A 21114-nucleotide genomic window follows, 5' to 3' on the forward strand; every position below is an offset into this window, starting at 1 on the left:
AGAAGTGTTTTGGTACTGATTTTTAAGAATAAGGGTGCTGTATAGAGCTGTAGTAACCACAGAGGGATAAAATTGATCAGTCACAAGATGAAGCTATAAAGAGTAGTGAAAGCTAGGTTAAGAAAGGAAGTGAAGATTAGTGAGCAGCTGTATGGTGTCTTGCTGGGAAAGAGCACTACAGATCTACAGATGCAATGTTTGCTCTGAGAATGTTGATAGAGAAATATAGAGAAGGTCAGAAAGAGTTGCATTGGGTTTAGAGAAAGCATATGACAGGGTGCCTAGAGAGGTGTTGTGGTATTGTATGAGGAAGTCAGGAGTGGAAGATACGTATGTAAGAGTGGTACACGATATGTACGAGGGTAGTGTTACAGTGGAGAGGTCTGCAGTAGGAGTGATGCATGTGTTCAAGGTGGAAGTGAGATTACATCAGGGATCAGATCTGAGCCCTTTCTTATTTGCAATGGTGATGGACAGGTTGACAGAAGAGATAAGAAAGGAGTCCCCATGGGCTATAATGTTTGCAGATAACATTGTGATTTGTAGTGAGAGCAGAGAACAGGTTGAGGAGACCCTGGAGAGGTAGAGATATGCTCTAGAGAGGCGAGGAATGAATATCAGCAGGATTAATATAGAATATATGCATTTGAATGAGAGGAAGGATAGAGGAATGGTGAGGATGCAGGGAGTAGAGTTGGCAATGGTGAATGAGTTTAAATACTTGGGATCAACAGTTCAGAGTAATGGTGAGCATGGAAGAGAGGTGAAGAAGAGAGTACAAGCAGGGTGGAGTGGGTGGACAAGAGTGTCAGGAGTGATTTGTGACAGACAGGTACCAGTAAGAGTGAAAGGGAAGGTCTACAAGAGGGTAGTGAGACCAACAATGTCATATGGATTGGGGACAGTGGCACTGACAAAAAGGCAGGAGTCAGAGCTGGAGTTGGCAGAGTTAAATAAGTTAAGATTTATACTGGGTGTGATGAGGATGGACAGGATTAGGAATCAGTATACTAGAGGGTCAACTCAGGTTGGAAAGTTAGGAAACAAAGCCAGAGAGTCAAGATTGCATTGGTTTGTACATGTGCTGAGGAGGGATGCTGGGTATATTGGAAAAAGGATGCTAAGGATGGAGTTGCCAGGTAATAGGAAAAGAGGAGGTTGGTTGTTGTGAGAGAGGACATGCAGGTGGCTGATATGACAGAGCAAGATGTAGGGGACAGGAAGAAATGGAAACAGGTGATTCCCTGTGGTGTCCCCTAACAGGAACATCTGAAGAAGAAAAAAAAGATGTAATGGTGGATCGATGATGATTATACAAAAGGATATATCTAATGCACAATGTTTGCAACTGAGAATATGTTAATATGGTTTGTTTACTTTTATATAAATGGATGTTTGCCTATGTCTTAAGTGATAATTCAATAATGGTGTTAAAAAATGCAGTTTCAGCTTTCATAAAGCAATGCCAGTACCACACTGCTGCACCATTGGCACTTGACTATGAGTACCCATGCAAGATTTCTAGTCCGTTTGGTTGGTACTAGATTGTGAAAACTCCTGCAAGATTTCCTTTCCTGTTTGGTAGTTACCAGACTGTGAATATTCCCTCAAGATTCCCATTCCCATTTGTTGGCTACTAGACTGTGAAAACTCCTGTAAGATTTTCTTTCCTGTTTGGTAGTTACCAGACTGTGAATACTCCCTCAGAACTTTTGTTGCCAATTGGTAGATACCAGATTCTGAATATTCCCACAAGATTTCCATTCCCATTTGTTAGGAATGAGAGTGTGATTATTCCCTCAGGATTTCCATTCCAGTTTGTCAGGTACCAAATTGTGAATACTCACGCAAGATCTCCATTTTGTTCTACAGCAGTACTAATTTGCTTAAGAAGACAAATGATTTAGTAAATCAAGCCATATGATTTTGCACAATGTAGAAACTCCTCATACCATGTTTGCTAAATTCTGCTCTACATTCTTTACTTGTCTGAGGAGGCAGTCCTACAATAAAGTTTTTGAACAGTTAGATCAAATTAGCTATAACAAAGAAATATGAATCTCTGCAGATTCACTAAACCCATAAAACAAATGATTTTCCAAACATACAGACATATATTTAGAACACTTAGAACATTTATCATTGTAGCCTGCATTTTCACATGGAATAAGGCACTGATAACTTCTCTAATAGGCCTTTCTGTCCTACAAACTGATCAAATGTAGATGTAATTCCATATGGACACCTTGCTTCTAGTCTAAGATCCTATTAGCTTTAACCCTGGCAAAAGTGGGCCCATACTTTTCTGACCACATCAATGCCTAATTGTTTGTCAAATCATTTGACTTTTTAAGTTTTCATTAAGGTTCATCCACTGTACTTCCAGTCCTGAACATCTAATATTGTTTGAGGTACCTTTGTGGTAGGTATGTGCCCCACAATTCAGTTTCATGATATTATTTACTATGTATATCTTTCCATCACTTATCACCCGCCCCCAACACACAGTTGTTCTGAAGTCGACTGTTTAAATTACATTAGAAATTTGGACAAAGGACAAACTTTAAATAATACCATTTCAGCATTATGCAACAGAGTATTGTGAAGTTAGTCTTGAGTGAAAAAACAGGTTCCCCCTTCAAGGCAGCATATTAAACTGCCATAAAGAACAGAATGAAAAAAAATGCAAATATCTGCCATCTTGTGTATGCTCATAATAAACATGACTTTTTAACAAGCATAAAATAAAAATAATAATAAGTAAATTAATAAATAAATAAGCAAATAAATTAAATGCCTCCAACAGAAAAAGTAACTGCAGCAGCAGTTACAGTGACTTATTGTTTTCCTTAATTTTTCTTGTCACCGACCACAGATTAAAAATGCATGTAGTTAAGTGCGGGAAAAAATAAAGAAAATTTAATATAATTATGTGTGCATGTGTTGTGTTTGTGTGTGTGTGTTTGTGTGTGTGTGTGTGTGTGTGTGTGTGTGTGTGTGTGTGTGTGTGTGTGTGTGTGTGTGATAGACAGAGAGAGGCAGGAGTAAGTGGTCTAAAGAGTGGACCAACCACCAAACAGAGTTGCCCTGTTCACACATTCACTGCATTACTGAGATAAACTTCTCAACAGTAGTGACATGGGTGGCCAAGGTGTGTTTATTATGCCTCATATTACTGTCTAACCCACAGGCTCTGCAAAGAAAAAAATTCAAACAAGCTCATTGTTAACATACATCAGTCCTGTTCCTTTATTGACAGCAACTGAAAGGATGACTCACTGTCCGGTTTTACCAACCAAGGGTTATCAAAGGTCCCAATGACTACTACAGCATTATCTAGCAATGGATAATGAAATCTTCACTGACCTCTGGTCAGTATGGTCATTACCAGAGTTCCCTTTGGGAACTTCAGGAAATGAAATATGATGAATGATATGAAATTCATTTAGTTTCTTTTTAGGCAGCAGGCCCAAAGGAGATAGCCTGAAGGACCCAAATGGTAGCACTGGGAATAGGCCCCTCACTTATCCTGACTGAATTTCTTTGTCAAACAAGACCAGTACTATGACTTTTTGACAGTTCAATGATTGCAGTTTATGACATGCCTTGACCAAGTCCCACCACCCTGACTGAATTGAAAATACCTTTGCAAAACCTGATATCAATTTTCTGGCTATGGCCTTGTATAGTTAGATTTAATTTGGGACAGTTAAACTTTTGCATTAATATTAGAGTGAGTTGGCCAGTCTCTTGTCTCTTGCACAAAAGGTCAATGCTCTTCTGGGGGGGGGCCTCAAAATTCCCAATCCCCACATACCTATTGAAACTGACACCACCCCTTGTGTAGCTAGTGGACTACAGCCTAATTGAAAACTCTCCTTGAGCCAACGTCTTGCCCCAATATATGCACCACCACAATATGAGAAGCTATGTAAAAATCTGAAAACCAGCCATTCACATCTCCCAACATTAAAAGCCTAACACACTTTATCAACCCCTTCTTGTCCAACTCTTACACCTGCCTTATCAATTACTGTCCCTAACCAAGTGTAAGCATGCCTGATTTCCAATCAAAAAAAAACTTAGCAACTGCTTTCAGCATCCTAAATATTTGAATGCACCACAGCCAAGCACTTGTACTCCCTCAGTTTTTGTGCCTCCTTGATTGCCAAGAAATAACACTAACAATGGTAGCACCTCCTCCGTCTGCTTTTTTACTATTTTCATGATGAATATACAAGGCCGAGAACCCAATTATCCCATGTCCTAACATTGAACCTAGTTCCCTAAACTGGCTAATGTCTCTAAATGTCTCTATCAAATTCTGTGAAGCTGAGAATTCAGCTTCTGTTATACATTGGGCACAATCCAAGCCTAACAGCTCAGACAAAGCCACAGCTTCTCCTTCCATATGTTCACATTCAATAATGCAGAAATGAGAGGCATAATAAACACACCTTGCACCTTGGCTGCCCATGACAGGTTGTCTTGTGGTTCCTCGAATGCTGCACATTTTGCCAACATTCATCTCAGCACCTGCTTGGCCTATGAGAAAATGTACTAGACTACCTGTTGATCCTAAAACTGAGCTTCCATTGCTACTTGGTCCCCTGTTGCGTTATTCCCCCACAACAATTTCTGCCACAGCAGTCTGCCTTCAATATGTAAAACTTGCATCAAGTCCCTTAAGTGTTCATCTGCTAGCTGATGATTACTCCTGTCAGTCCACCATTAACAAGAGACCCCATTAATCAAGTCGGATGAAGCAATACTGAGTTTCCCGCAATGAGACCTCATATTTTCCAGACCTCTCCCCCTTCTGGGGGCATTCTGCTACTGGGATACTGCTTGCCATCTCTCATCTCTTGTGACCTCTAGCCTAGTTGTACTCTTCACCACCATTCTTCCATGTTGTGTTGGCTGCCTGCTGAAAAAAGTGCAGCTTTCTGTGCTTTAATCTCATTCCACTTCCTTCTTAATTCCTTTATGTCCATAAAGCTATGGAAGAAAACACAACATTCGTTACTGGCAACAGAACTGACCCCCACAAAACTAGCCTAACCCAACACCCTCTGTTGCTTTTTTGACAATGCCAAGCTAGCTACTCCTGACACTTGAGTAGTGCTCCATTAATTCCTCTGGTGTCCTTATAGCTTCCATTACTGCCTTTAAAACACAGTCTCTTTCATCAACCTAATCACGCTCAGTCTGGCTTTGTTATTAATCTTCCTTTCCTTTTTTCTTTTAACTTTTTGCAGCACAGTAGTATAGCCCATATTTTAGCACAGACCAGACTTTGCAGGCATCCAGATTTCGTCTCCTGCAAATTTGTGATTTCAATCCTTCAGGGAACACAAGCGAATGCCAAAGTTTGTACTCTCTCATTTCAAAGACTCTGAAGTACAATAATTACAGTCTGCCTGTAAAACAGGGTTTTCTGTCCTCTATTACTGATTTCCAAATTTCCTCAGCTAACAGCTGGAGGGAGTGGCATACCACAAGGATGCATATTCTGTAGCATCCCCAGTTACACTACCATTCTTTCCTGCTCTTCCAAATATCTCTTCTTCTTTCTTTATTCCTTTTCTAACTAGAAATCTAAACATATCGCTCAGCTGTTCAGATTTTCATAGAATGTGCAGACTTTTGCCTCATACTTTGGCCTGTTCCCCATAAAACATGTGATTGCAGCAAATACACTGTTGCTATTTCATACCCTACCTTAACCACTCAAGTAGGTGCTCATAAGCAGAAATGATTGCCCAGAGGCAAACCTTATTTTTATAAGCTCCTTTTTATACTGTTCATTGTATTTTCTTTCTTTATTAGTAGCTTTGTGTTGTTGTACCATTTTTAAAAAAAAATAATTTAAGGCTTTGAATCTGCTCATGTTGAAATTTTTCGATCATAGAGCTACAGCTGGAAAATAAGTTACAAAACCTTGAAAGAACTGCATTAATATTATAATTAAAAAAAATCCTATTCCCTCTGCACATCTGTGATGCCTCTGTACTGGCCCAGTAATTAATATGTGATGCCCCTGCAGTGGCCCAGTTATCAAGGACCCTAAGTCCTCACCACTAATGCCAGTGAGGGACATGCACATTCGGAGGATGACAAGTACACACACACAGTAAAGTACAATTTCCCTTAAGAGCACACAGAGATCACAGTCAGTCTGGGGCTGGTTTCTCCCTCTTTCTCCAGATCCCCAATAAGACTCCCCACTGGCACAACTATAGGATTAAGATCTCAGCCAAGTGATCAAGCAAAAACCTCCAGCATCCTCTCTGTCCAACCACTGCTTCGTGTCCCTGCCCAAGTAGCTGACACACACACACTTTGCAATTTAATTTATATGCAAACACACAGACACTCCTGGGGAAGGCTGGCACAGGTTCACTAGCTATGCTCCCTTCTGTCCAGACTATAAGGTAGTACAACTGTTACCAACCACTACTTATCAGCTACTATAAGGCCCTTACAAAGGGTGACCATTTCTACTGTGTAATGTTACTGTTATCCAAATGATAAGTGCGTCCAAGACATTTAAGGCTATTTAAGAGTGGCTTGTACAACGCCACCAAATAAATATGCAAGTACTCTAAGAACTTATATATCTCTAAACAAACCAACCACAATTAAACGGTTTAAATATATTTAATAATAAATAATAAGACAATACTCAATAACCCAGCACAGTGACAACAGAGTTCAGAATCACAGGAAATATTTTAAAACAACATTGCTGGACAGTCTCACATAAGCACAGAAAACATCTAAACTGATCTTGCTATATTCCTATCTCTCTCTAAGACAGAAACTATGATCTACGTCTTACTTGCAGACCAAAGCAAGTGCTGATGAGAGGATGTTGTCATATCCAAAGACAAATACAAAATGCACAGATTAATTCTCTGAGTTCTTAAATTACTATCAAACATTTATGTTGGCTTCTCTTAGATTACATCATTCTTGTCACCTCTGCCTTTAATTTCCAGGCTAACAGAAACTCAAAAGTTAGCACCCCTGTGTCAAAAATACGTATCCGTTAGAAGCTTGCCTGGATCTGGAAGTCGTAAAACAGTTAAACACTTTTACCTTTGAAACCTGTAATTATTTCTGTTTCCAGACAATAGAAAGAATTTCAAGCCGCAGATATTCTGTCTTCTAGGTGTGGTAAACACAATTGTTTGTTTGTCTGTTCAGCTTTTTCCCAGTAAGGGGTCGCCACAGCAGAACTCCGGTCCACCAATGATTGGCAGTAGATTTTTATGAAACTCCGAGGTGCCAGCTCGATACCCGACCTTCAATGAAGGCATGCCCATTTACACACACATGTCTTTCGAACGCTACCCAACTGCGGGGAGGACATGCAGACTCCACACAGAAGGCACAATTGTAAAACCCTTTATTTGTCAACTTATTTTCTTAGAGTTTTGCAAGTTAACTCTGTTCTTTTCCAGTAAGATACGCTGTGGTTACATTGTAGAAGCTCAGCACATAACATACAGTTTTCCTACATTTGTAGGACAAGCATACAAATCATATTGTTGTGTCTTTCGGCTTTTCACGGTTAGGGGCCGCCACAGCAGAACTCTGGGTCCGCTAATGATTGGTAGTTGATTTTTACGTGCCGAGTTACCAGCCCTGACACACAACCTTCAACGAAAGTACGCTCATTCGCGCATGTCTCCACGCAGAAGACACTCTAGCTGAGAATCGAACCGGACAGCGTCTTACTGTGACGCAACAACACTACCGCAACACCACCACCGTGGATAAGCATACAAATCATATTACTATTCACAAATGACATAGAATTATTTACAAAATTCTAGCTAGCTGGGCTGGCAGCCTTCACATCATCATACGTGTATTTTTGAAATAATTAAAAAGTTGTTTTCCATACTTATGGCCCATTTTCCATGTTATACATCCTGAGGTAGATGAGACAAGATAAGACAGCTATGTGTGGGTATATTATATAAATATATGTAGTGGCACAGTGACCTTTTCACCTATTGGTAATAAAAGCTTTTATAAATCAGATGTGCTTTCTATAAATTAACTAATATGGTAATGAAATCTTGTAACAGCTAATAAAATGTCAAACTCATGCAGAGGAACTGTTTAAGTGAAGGTCTGTGGACTAAACAACCATGTCATTTTGCCCCTCTTGATGCGGGAATACAAGTCTAGGAATGGCAATTCCTGGAGGTCCCTATAACCAGAAGAAGCTGCAGATTAACTAGTAGTGTACCATAAGATTACCTGTAGAATATTATATGTTTACCTGTGGATTTTCCAGGAATCTAAATGGTTGATATAAATAGGATTAAAGGCAGCTTAAGCTTATTATGAGCTGTAGCACCAAGAAAAATCACTTCATGGACTGTTGAGTTACTGAGAGATTTTACAGTCTGAACCATAAGTGATCCAAACAGTGTACATCAATGTTCTTTTATGAAAGGAACCCATTAGACTTTTTTTCACTATAAATAATAAACTACACTTCACACATACACTGTAAATAAACTGCACATTAATGCAGCAAAGGCTCTATTGATGATTGAAAATGCTTGTTTGCATGTGTATAGATGGGTATACAATTGTTACAGGTTCTGTGTTTTGATTTAATCTGCTTTCTGGATTGCTTTTTATATAAAGATACACAGTTTATCTAAAATGCACTTTCATATTTACAGATGTACCAATGAGATCTATCAGGCTGAAGGTTTCAATCACATCATCAGACCCTTCCTTTTATAAGATAGCAAACATTAATGACTACAATAATTTTACTGAAGCCGCAAATCTAAAGGTAACATATTAAAATGCATTGATTATATTCAGTATATATTTTGCAGTCTCGTTTATATACTTATTTTTACTTTTTTCTTGAAGGCCAAACTTTACTTTTGTACATGTTCATTTTATTTTCCATTTACATTGTCAAATTTAGATATCCTACATGAGAAAATAACAATAACCATATCTTCTCTAAAACTTCCATGCATTAAGCAGTACTTAATATGTGAATGCGTCATGCTTTAGAAAGCTGAACTATTAGGTAATGTACAGAGCAGTTGGAAAACTGGTGATTTTTTACACTTCATTGACCAAGCTTAAACTCTAACAGTTACCACTTAAAGTACTAAGCACCATTCTGAGAAGATCGACTGAAGAAGAAAAAATGTGAGCAGACTGCAGAAAGAGAAACCGCTCCACTCATTAAAGAGATCCATTGTGACAAGGCAGCACCATTGAAACTCAGAACCATGAACTGTAGGTACTGCTGTGTAGAGCAAACAGCTTATGGAACAAACACACACATAACATAAAGTTAGGCACAGAGTATAGCAAGCAGAGATGAAACAAATGTGTAGCATTTGTGTGCACTGCAGACAGTGTATTAGGATGCCGTGTGTTTGCCCAAACTGGGGTAGTTCAACAGGTGCACTATTGAAATGAGGCATGGGTAGACACTTTATAGCATCTTTGCTTTAGTAATGAGCATCAGTTTGAATTACCTGCCATTGATCATGATTTAGGACAAAAACATTTAGCTTGTTTAGTCAGGGCCACTAAAGCTGGGAATTTGGTCAGTTTGTTGGATGATCACAAGGCATCTACAGTTCCATAATTTGTCAAGGAATTTCATGTAGATTCTTTTTCTGACCTGTACTATATGTCTATAAATACTCTGGGAGTGCTTCTTTTGCAAAGTCCTGCAGTTATTATCAGCGTTTGTTCTATCAGAACTCAAGACACTTTCATTACCAGATAATTGTGAATGGCCTGCCCCAGCAACTGCACAGGCAAAGGGTACTAGTTATAAAGATGAGAGATAGGGTATTTTCTGGTGGGGTGGGGTCATTAGCCAAACAAACATTGCAGAAAAATAAAGATTTTTATCTCTTCTAGTAACCGAATTATGGGTACGTGAGCAGTGGGCATTATAGGTTCACCACTTGACAGCAAACTTGATAAATATAATTGCTTTTGCAGGGCATAACAATTGCAGGATTAAACATATTTTTTGCATTTACAGTAGAGACTGGAGTGCTGATGACAGAGCAGAAGCAATTAAAGAACTTTTGGCAAAATAAGGATCGAAATTGCCCCAAAATAAAACACTGAGGAATGATTTACCTTAGGTAGCATTCTGGACTATCAAGTTACCTTAGAAAATAAACACTGGCACATGGAAAAATAAACCTGAAAAGGCTTAGGAAAGAAATGAGGGAAATAAAAAATGGTTGGAAAAACTCTGAGGAAATGAATAAATACTTTGATTCAGCCTTTAAAAAAGAAGGCATTGGGAAAGTGTCAACTTGGGAGGGAGGTAGTGTAGAGTAGAGTGTGCAATGTTCAGCTGCTAAGGTAGAAAGAGGGAAGATAGAAAATAAAATGGCATCCCTGAGGGAGAAAGAAACACAGACAGACACGCACACACACACACACACACACACACACACACACACACACACACACACACACACACACACACACACACAGTCTACATGATCTGCCATGCAGTGTCCTCAGACAGCTGGGAAGTATGCTGCAGAATCCTCGAGGGAGCCTTTCAGTTGCTAACTGCCACTTTGAAAGTGCCAGAAGACTGGAAAATGTTAATATGGTACCTTTGTATCAACAGGAGAGCAGGAAAATGTATAGGAAACAGGCAGAATACATGATCACTAGGATAATTCCCGGCATGGTTTAACAGGGAGAAGCAGCAATCAGCGAAACCTACGTAAGGATTGCTTTAGTGTGTACTCCCTAAATTATCAAAGGTTCACTGATTAGGGACTACATATGTCGTTGTTAAAAAAGATGCAGATAAAAAGCATTTAAGTAGGAAGAAAGGGACACTTTCTTCTATGTACTGAAGCTTTATAACTTTCGCTTGTTTATTCAGTTACTTTCCTTATCTCATTTTGAATTCTGCTAATTTGTAATAAAATAATCCTAGTTATTTCTTGTACTATTGCAGTAAGTAGGGGTTCCAGATGTGGATTCTAATGAGTAAGAGAGGTATCTGATAGACACTTTTGTAAATATTACTGCAACCTTGTACTTTACCAAACTATTTTGTTTTCCTCTACTACCTCAAATGTTTAACTGGCTGCAGTGGTGCAGCGGTTATCGTTATCGCCACACAGCAAGAGGTTCTCCCGTTTGACTCTCGGCTGGAGCGCCTTCTGTGTGGAGTCTGCATGTCTTCCCTGTGGTCGAGTAACATATAAAGACATGTAAGTAGGTGCGTGAATGGGTGTGCCTTCTTTGAAGGTTGGCCGTCGGGCTGGCAACTCGGCACTGTAAAAATCCACTGCCAATCATTAGCGGACCAAAGTTCCGCTGTGGTGACCCCTAAACTGGAAAAGCCAAGAGGCATTACATTACCTCAAATGTTTAACTGCATAAGCTATAAAAGTGCTTCCTTTACTTTAACAAGTATAATTACTTATAATGGTCTAGTACAATTTTCCTCTAAGACTGGTACTTCTGGATCTTAAACTCAGATTATTATCCTCCAAATATGAGTTTTTTGTCATGGACTGTGACTAAAATAGGTCCATTAGGACAAGTGCTCTATCCTGGTTAAAAAAAAAAAAAAAGGTCAAAACCATATGATCAGAGTATCTTAATTCAAATAGGACAACTGACTGAATAGAGTTTGTTCAACTATCACACCAAAGGAGGAGTACTTTGATCACTTTTCTGTGAGTAATATGCAGTGACATTAGCATTAAACTTGTGATATGGATTAGTGTTGAATTATGTTTAGGTTTGAGTTGGGATTAGGATTAAGATAAGGATGTGTGAAGTGCTGTGGGAAGCAAAACGAGTGTATGTTGTAGTGTGTAGCATACATTTATGGTTGTCTATTTCTTATGTTTTCACTGAATGTATTTTGAACCAATTGCCTGGGGATTCATTAAAGGGCTCAGGTCCTTTTCCCAAGATGTGCCCATTCACAACCCCCACCATCACCAAATCCGCATACTGCCACTAGTGTCAGTATGGCACTGCTATGTACAGTAATTCTTGGTGGTCTAGGATGTTTTCACTCCAATCTCCATACCACATTGTGGTGTAGATGACTTAATGAAGGCAGCTCTGAGGTGAGAGCACATTGCTAATTAACATATGCTCCTCCCCAGAATGCCTCGTTACCATTCAGAACAGCTGCTGAGCCAGCCTTTCATAGTGCTTCACATCATTGTGGCAGAACACTATGCAGCACCATGTTAGGGCAGTTGCTGAACTGGGAAAAGACACAGCAACATGTACATATACACATCATGGTACCTTAATGCATTCCCTCTGTTTTTGCACTAAGATATTTTCACAAAATTGATTTTAAAACTGAGTGCTTTTGAGCATGGTGATTTGACACAGATGCATTCAATGAAGTAGCTTTCATACTAGTGAACTAGAAATAAGATTCTTTTTGTTTCTGCTTCTGTTTATTTTTGCAGTTGGTCTTCTGGCTGAATTGTTCAGATTATCTCTTCAGTGTCACTTAGAGAGTCGTAAATCTTCACTGCAGTTATCCTCATTACTTTGAATACCACCCATTTTACAGCCCCATCTCTAGTCTTAATTGTGTCACACTTTCATTGCTGTGCTCTCTGTTTCTCTAAGTCAGCTCTACATAAATTTATTTTTAATAACAACAACTTTTACTCATATAAAACAACACATTTAGGAAAGGAGTAAGATTATTCTCTATGAAAAGGGGATTACAAGTAATACATGCTGGTATTATGCTGCCCACTACTACTGCAGATTGGCAATCAGTTAACTTTGTGGAGGTTAATAACTTGGTAGAGAAATCTGGAGATTGTGTACCTTCCACCTTACCTGTCTTGGACAGTCTCAACTGTTTAAATGCTTGTTCTTTAAGTTTGTTGTATTGTTTTCACAGATTGACGTTACTTACTCTGCATAATCCTATGAACACCTCTAATAAGGGAAGTCTGCTCATCTTGTGAACACCATACACAGTATATACCTGCATGTTTTACTCCATACACAATACATACCTGTGTATTTTGTTTGGATAAATTAATACACACGCTGAAGTTTTCATTCAGTGGAAACAATAAACTGAACTTGTATTGTTCAGCTTTGCCAATGGTTAAACATTTTTTTTGTTTGAGGGCATTTATACTTATAAATGAGTCCTTGTGAAATTGCCATCTGAAACCATCTTACTACAAATTCAATGTGGATGAGGTAGAAGTACATTTTAGGCATACGTAAGCAAGGTGATATTATTTTATTAAAAATACCAGTCACACTAAATTATAGTTACTATAAGAAACAAATAGAAATGGATAAAGACAATTTATGTCATCTGCAACATGCAAAATAAATTAAATTGGCCATCTCTGAGACAGCTGTCACTGGTTACCAAGAAAATTGCTTTCCTTGAGTGTGGTATGAATAATATAACTATTTAAATGTGCTAAAAAGAAACCCACATTAATGTGAACAAAATGATGTCTAAGTGCTTTTGGATAGACTGGAAATGCTAGATGCATGATGATATGAAGATGCCACAGTAATATACACTAAATTAGAGAACTTTATCGTGCTCTGTATGTCTTTACTAGCTTTATCAAAACTAGTGGGTCAGATAAATACGTACATACAAACAAAGGTACAATAATCCCCTTCTAGACTCCCAGTATACCACAGTAGTCATCCCCATAATAAGTGTCTGCCATGTTCTTGAAACTATCTAAGCCACTGCTTGATTTAATATAATTTGGTAGCCTGTTCTATGCATCGGCCTATCTCTCAGAGAAGCATTTAGGATATCACTCATTGATACATAATCTCATAAACACATTCTTCAATGCTTCTCTGTCATTCTTTGATAACACTAGGCATTCACACAGGTACCTGTACCTAAATGCCCTACTCACTTGAATAAAGTCTTCTCTTAAATAAATACATGATGCACTGTACTAGTTCAGATATTTTAATCTATCATAATAACTTAAACTTTTATATTCATAGATATCCAAGATATATTTCTGCTGTACGCCTTCCAATTTACAAATGCTAGCTTTCTTGTAAGATTTCTATGTTATTATTTCCTACTCCAGTTTAGGGCTAAGGCAGCTTAGTAACAATGATTTCATTTCACTATAAAGCTTATTATATAGTCTATAGTTCTATAAATGTCATCAATAAATTGGGTGACATGCTCAGAAAAAACTCAAAAGCTGGATCTAGCCGTACATCCAGGTCCTTAAATAAATCCATACTTTCAATCACTGTGTACTGTATTAAATATTTACTCTTTAGTCTATGTCTTTCAAATCCTATATGCTTAGTTTTCCTGTTTTTACTACCATATTAGTCTCATGTGCTGAAACTGTCAGTTTAGTCAAGTTCATTCGCAGACATGTCCTTTCCATGATAGTTGTAATTATTTTTTTTTTTTTCATTTTTCATGTCGTCTTCAAATAGGCTATATAAAACTGTAGATAAAAAGATAAAAATCCAATGTAAAGAAGTTTGGGTTTGACGGATATACTTGAAGTTAACTGTAATATACAGTTTTGAGCTACAATTAAAGTAGCACTTAGTTTAAAGCGTGCTAGAGAAACAAGTTTAGATTAGAATAACTTAGTTAATTTTCAATGCTTATCTTGAAGAATTAGTATATTTCTGGGCCCTTTTGCCTTCTCATTTCTTCCATTTTTCTTAATTATGTTCCTTTTGGCTCCTTCAATGTGTATATTTACTTGTTATATTTAAAGAATATTGTCGGCACGTATAAATAAACATTGTGGCAAAGAAAATTGCATAATCATCTTACATAAATTAGTTTGGTAAATTTCAAAGCAAGACTTGACGGAGATGAGAAAAATCCAAAAATCTGCAGTGTGCAGACATTACATTCAGCATTCATTATGAATATTTTAGCATGGAAGTGAATGTTGACTTGAGACGTTAAACATATAAGGCAGTTTAGGCGGTGACTAAGATTAAGCACTATTTTTTTTATTTCAATGCAGTATTTTTAACATAAAATGCATTAATTGTTTCATTAAGTTAGTGATATTAATATTTTGTAATTAATTCTATCATTTGGTATTCATATAATGATGAGAGGAAGAACATACAATATATGGCTATAACATAAAAGAGAACAAATAATAGGCTAGACAGAATAAACAAATATGCAGAATGCCTTGCTAAAACACAATGAAAGCAATGATCTATTTTTGCATTTTGTCTTACAGTTAAGTTCAATACTGAGTAAAGTAAACCCAGCAGTCTTTGTCTGCAACCAGAATGTCCAGCTTAAGTAAGTATACAAGAATATAGATAGTGCTAACTAATTAACAGTGATAACATTATAGGTACTATAAGCTGAAATGAACAAAACTAATATTCTTCAATGCACTGACAATTGATAATATTACTGGAGTGTAGATGCCATATTAAACACAAGCAGTAAGTTAGCTAAATGTCTAGCAGCTGTAAATCACATCACTTATTTTTCCATCCAGAGATATAGATGAACTCAACAACTTACAGCCTCTTTTCTGGGCATGAACTTGTAATTAACTTTTACTTACAATAAAAGTACTGTTATTTGTGGTAGATTATCATTGGATTATGCTGTTAATTTGAAAGGCAAAACACATTATGTTGTCAAAAATGTGAACATTTTGAGATTACTTAAAATAATGAGTTTTCCTTCCAGAAATATTTCCTTAGTATAGAGAATAAAGAAGTTTATTATGTGGAACTACTTTTTAAAGTTATGGTATCAAGGAATACCACTATGCTAGTGGCTGTGTTTAATACCATAATTTATACTGTTCAAGTGCAGTATTCCTTTTTGTGCATATGATACAATGAATATAAACAATTCTAATATGTGTCTGAGAAAATTCTCTATACCAGTTATCTACAGCACAACTGTCTTATTGTGAATTTCTGTTTAAAATGTATTGATTTTATACAAACTGCCACCACATTGCAGGAAAGTTATATCTCATGTATAGAGCCTTTAAGGATGATGCATCAAAGGCAGTCCTGGGACTTGAATTTCTATTGACACAAACATTTCCTTAACCCCAACAAAACTATCCCTTGCCTCTTCCTTACTTCTTCCATCTTTTCTTTACGGTGCCCCTCTCCTTACCAACATCCAGTCCACTCATAAAATCCACACTCGACTCGTGCTACAATAAAATTTCTAAATTTGTAACCAGTGCAAAATATTGAACTCACCATTGTTTGTTATTACACCTACTAAATTGGCTGGAACTCCCACATTATCTTACATATATTCAATTAACCACTGAACACAAATTTATATTTAAGCCATCAAACTGCCCTGCACTTTCTTCTCTACTTACACTTTATCAGTACCACCTCAGACCACTCCAATCCAATAATCAGCTGCTCCTGAATGTAGAAAAACCAAACCCTTCAGCCAGTCAGATGCTGTACTCTACTGTTGCAAAACTATGGCACATCTTCCCACCATCAATCAGCTCTACCAGCAATGCACCTCTTTTTAAGAGATCCTTAAGACAACATTTTTCCTCTCTATGGAAGTGCACATGTTCAAAAACCACACTGCCTATAACCAAAATCCCCCATCTACTACTACTCCCACCTCCCCTAATTACTCCTCTGTATTACTCTATATCTCTATACATTGATTTAACCACCCTGCTAGTACGTACTGCTATATCTGCTCACTCATACTTAGGCTTAAGACTTTATAAGTGTTTAATTATTCAGACTCTGTAATAGGAACCTAAGCTACTCACATGGGTACTTAATTATCCTAACTTGTTATACCCCAACTTGTAATTATTCTAACTGTATATACCTTTATCCTTGATAGTCTAACCTACCATTGTGCTCAGATTTTTCACCATGCCCTTTCTATTAGCAACTGCACCAATTGCATACTATATAGTATCATGTTGTTCCATTGCATTTATTAATGAATCTACTGTATGATGTATATAATATGTATACTGTAGGCTGTTTTGTTATACGTACTGTATATTTTCATGTACTATGTATTTTAATGGGCTTTTCTCCCTGGGCCTCCACTCGAAATGAGCTCTCTATGGCCTGGCGGACAATCCTGGTAAACAAATGCAAATAAAATAAATAAGAAAAAATATATAATAATTTCTAGAAATAAGTAAGTTCGTCTTAGTAATGCCATGCCAGGGACATGTATGTTATACAGCTGATTAGAAGATACTGATTGAATTGTCATTTCCATTTAGAAAATCTTGGGCTATTATCCTTGTTTAAATATATAGCTGATTGTTGGACAGGATAAAAATAGAGTCTGAATTTCAATATAGTCCTCAGATCTAAACAGAGTTTTTTATATAATATGAAATTACTGGATTCCTATTAGATGACCAAAGATGCATTCTTTCGAATACGTCTTGGTCGAACTTGAAAAGATGAAAAGGCAAAATGACGAAGCGACATATAAGCAAATTCTAATCACTTGGCTGTGTTCATTACTTTGTCATTTTCATCACTGTAGTGCGATCTCTGCATTGGTATATTTAAGTAGGGGGGGGTGTAGGAGGGATAGCTCCCCCCCACGTCGTGGTGTGTGGGGGGCAAAGCCCCTCAGTTTTGTAAAATGTTTTAAGTGTTTTTTTTTTGGAATAGCGATTTTTTTCCCTTGGAAAAAATTCGCTGTTCTAAGCATTCGAGTTTGTAAGCTTTCGCTTACATGGGGTCGAGAAATCATTGTTCGCTTTTCTAAGCATTCGATGATTTAATATAGACCCTAAATTACTTACTAAAAAAGATTTCTAAACACACTTAACAAACTATAGCAATAATTAGGGTAGCAGCAGATTACCAAAGCATTGCTGAAATTCCAAGCCTATCAGAACATAATAAAAAGCAGCCATTAATGAAGACAATGCACTTGTATAGGTTCATAGGTTCATAGATTTATACTAGGCTATCTGCCCTAAGGCATTTATAAGCCTAGCCCAAAGTTTTGTGGCTTACGCCACCCCTTATGTTAAAAAATACTGTGCCCATTAGTTTGTTGTGCCTCTGTCCAGCAGTGACACAGAGATGATTCCCGGGGTAAACCTACGATCTCCCATCCACCGGTCAAGATTTCTCTTGAACAGAGCCAGCGAGGTGCTCTGCCTCACATGGACCGGGATTTTATTCCACAGCATAGGGAGTCTCTGGGTGACAAATCTATCCCTCCAGCATGTCCTATTTATATCCGTGCTAAGGTTTAAGTCGCTTGCTCTAGTGGATCTGGTAGATTTGGATTTTTTGAGGTGGAGCATGTCCATTAATTCCGGGATGGACATGGCCTTGCATGTCAGGCACAGGTCACCTCTGAGCAGGCGGTATGCAACTGAATAGAGCTGGAGTTTCTTCAGTCTGGCAGCATATGACAGATTTTGGAGTCCCTTTATCCTTTTGGTGAGGAACTTTTGGGGTCTCTCCAATTGCTGCAGGTGTCGGGTGAGATACATCCCGAATGGGGCATTGTACTCGATCATTGGTCTGATAAGTGAAGAGTACAGGGGAACATTGACCTCACTTGATCTGGATGTGAATCCCTTCATGATCAGGTGGGCAATGTAGAAGGTCTTTCTAACCACTTTAGCAATGTGAGTGTCAAAAGAAAGGCCACTGTCAACCTGGGTCCCCAGGTCCCTGATAACCTCTTCTGTGCTTAATGGATTGCCACCTATATGGTAGCTTGGGGTTACCTTGTTTTTCCCGAAGGGTATGACTTTACATTTTTTGGCATTTAACTTCAGGCCATGGCTCTGGCACCAGTTATCAGTTTCCGTGAGACCCCTCTGAAGGATATCTGTGTCCGATGTACTTTCCACTATGGCGCCCAGTTTGCAGTCATCTGCAAACTTTGTCAGCCATAGTCCTGCTATGTTTGCCTGTACTTCTGAGAAGTAGATACTGAACAACAGGGGGCCAAGGACTGAGCCCTGTGGGACACCACTTGTGACCGGCTTGGAGTCTGACATGGCGCCAGCAACTCTAACCCTGTGGGTTCTGTCCTTTATGGCAGATGCAGATCTTGTTATGTTTATTCGCACATAAATCATGTGCAGCATGTTGGGTGGGGTTTGGGCGGTCCTTGCTACTGCACATCTGACGAGGTAATGATCTAATATAAAACCCAGAAATCCACACACGTAGAACAGATACTTGCACCAAAATAGAGTTACCCAGTTAGAAACAGTGGCTGGCAGTTATACACTGCTTGTTTCAAATGCAAAGTACTAAAAACAACTGCAAGCATTAACATAAAAAAAAAAACGCATCCAATAAGGCGAAACATGTTAAAAGACAAACATGATTAGTGTGGCTTTTTTTCCACAAAAAGTCCAAAAAACATCTGCAGTGGTACTCAAAAAAGATATACAATCCAAGCATGACATTAAATTATACCAACTCTTTTAAAGCACAGCATGTTAAAAAATCATAAACTTAAACCCACACAAACAAAATAATGGGATCACCGCTATTTAAATCGAAACATTTAAACAAGCAATTGTTACATGGAACAACTACTTCCATATAGCTCTTCAAAAATAGTTAATAGGCATAAATGCTAAGAAAAAAAAAACGTATTTTTTCATACACAGTCTTCTCATTTCAAGTACAGTCTTTAACTTACCATCTTCGAATGGTGTTCCTTCAGGGCTGGAATGACAACACAAAAACAAGAGTCATGCGTGAGTACAATAACACAAATCATCCATGGATATGGACTACTCAACTTTCTGTCCAAATACACTGAAAGTGAAAATGCTCTCCCCTACGGACATTTAACATTTTTATACCACACACAAACACACACACACAAGCTATTAACAAATTTTCCAGTTTCTTGCCCTATTCTACTTCTACAATAATTTAACCGTAGATGCCACGTATGTCACCTTTTCCTTTCCATGCTACACTGCTTCCTCAAAGAGCAGGAACTTTAAGCCGGTGATCTGGCAGTTTCTTGCAGCAGGTGGTAAACAAGACTTCCTACCAACAATCTAAAATGACCCCATTATATTACTTCCTAGACATTTTTTGTTATAACTCACCCGAAAATAACGGCATTCCAGACCATTATGTTGTTTTCTGATGGTGCTCCACTCACTCCTGCAGGGGGATCCTCCTGCAATCTTTTAAAATCTCTCATGTATCTAAAACATGATTAAAATTAGCTGTGTTTGTAATGTCAATATGCTAACTTGGCAAAGCAGAAACAAGTAATGTACTAAACAGTCAGACCTAAGATAATGTTCTGGTAGGATTTTATATTTGAGAAATGTTTCCAGATAAATATCATAGGATCATAGGAGATTACTACGCTATCGAACCGGAGGTCATTTTAAGCCTAGCTGTTTCATCCACATGTAATGACATAGAAATGCTAATCAATACCCAAGACTGCATTTAGTGATGACTGCCCATGTCCAGGAAGGTTGTGGGCTCTATCCCTGGTAAGAATTTACAGTGCACCATCCACTCATCCAGGTTCCTCTTGAACAGTGTCATAGAGTTGTTCTGTTTCATATGAATTGGTAGCCTGTTCCAAAGACATGCCAGTCACTGGGAGATAAATCTGTCCCTCCAGCATGTCCTATTTAAAGGACAACTACGGGCAAATAATGAAGAAAACATATATTTTTTATCTTGCCATGATTTACTACACCTCCCAAAGCTGCCTACAGCAAAATAAGTACTCATTCCTAATTTTATTTTGTTTTTACTCTTGTCTGCCCTCATGGGGGCAGACATGGTGATTCCTTTGGAAAGCTAAATCTGTCCTACAATGCAGACTGTGAGGACAAATAGCCCTACCATTTGTTGTCAGACTAGACTTCCATTCACTTGCAATGGAACTCCTGAAAAAAACTGCCAAGTTTGAGAGTCTGCAGCTCATGTGTCATTGACTGGTATGCGCTGAGTTTTACAAATGTTGTTCCTACTGATGTACTACACATTCACTGAAAGAAACTTGCAAAAGTGTCAACAAATTACTGAGATAAAAGACTTTACACAAGGAGCAGTTTTGCAAGT

At 38.0% G+C, this 21114-nt stretch overlaps 1 protein-coding gene across 1 annotated transcript in view; it reads left to right on the forward strand.

The window, feature by feature from the left end:
• Positions 1-21114, forward strand: part of LOC122800838 (neurogenic locus Notch protein-like) — a gene marked incomplete in the record, with an annotated part of 809298 nt that overhangs the window by 534377 nt on the left and 253807 nt on the right. The window contains 2 exon segments of the mRNA XM_044070145.1: positions 8709-8824; positions 15276-15340. Coding sequence (XP_043926080.1) covers positions 8709-8824; positions 15276-15340 — 181 coding nt within the window.

This window comes from Protopterus annectens, chromosome 4.part1 (genome assembly GCF_019279795.1).
Source record: "Protopterus annectens isolate FY-2018-M chromosome 4.part1, PAN1.0, whole genome shotgun sequence".
NCBI lineage: Eukaryota > Metazoa > Chordata > Ceratodontiformes > Protopteridae > Protopterus > Protopterus annectens.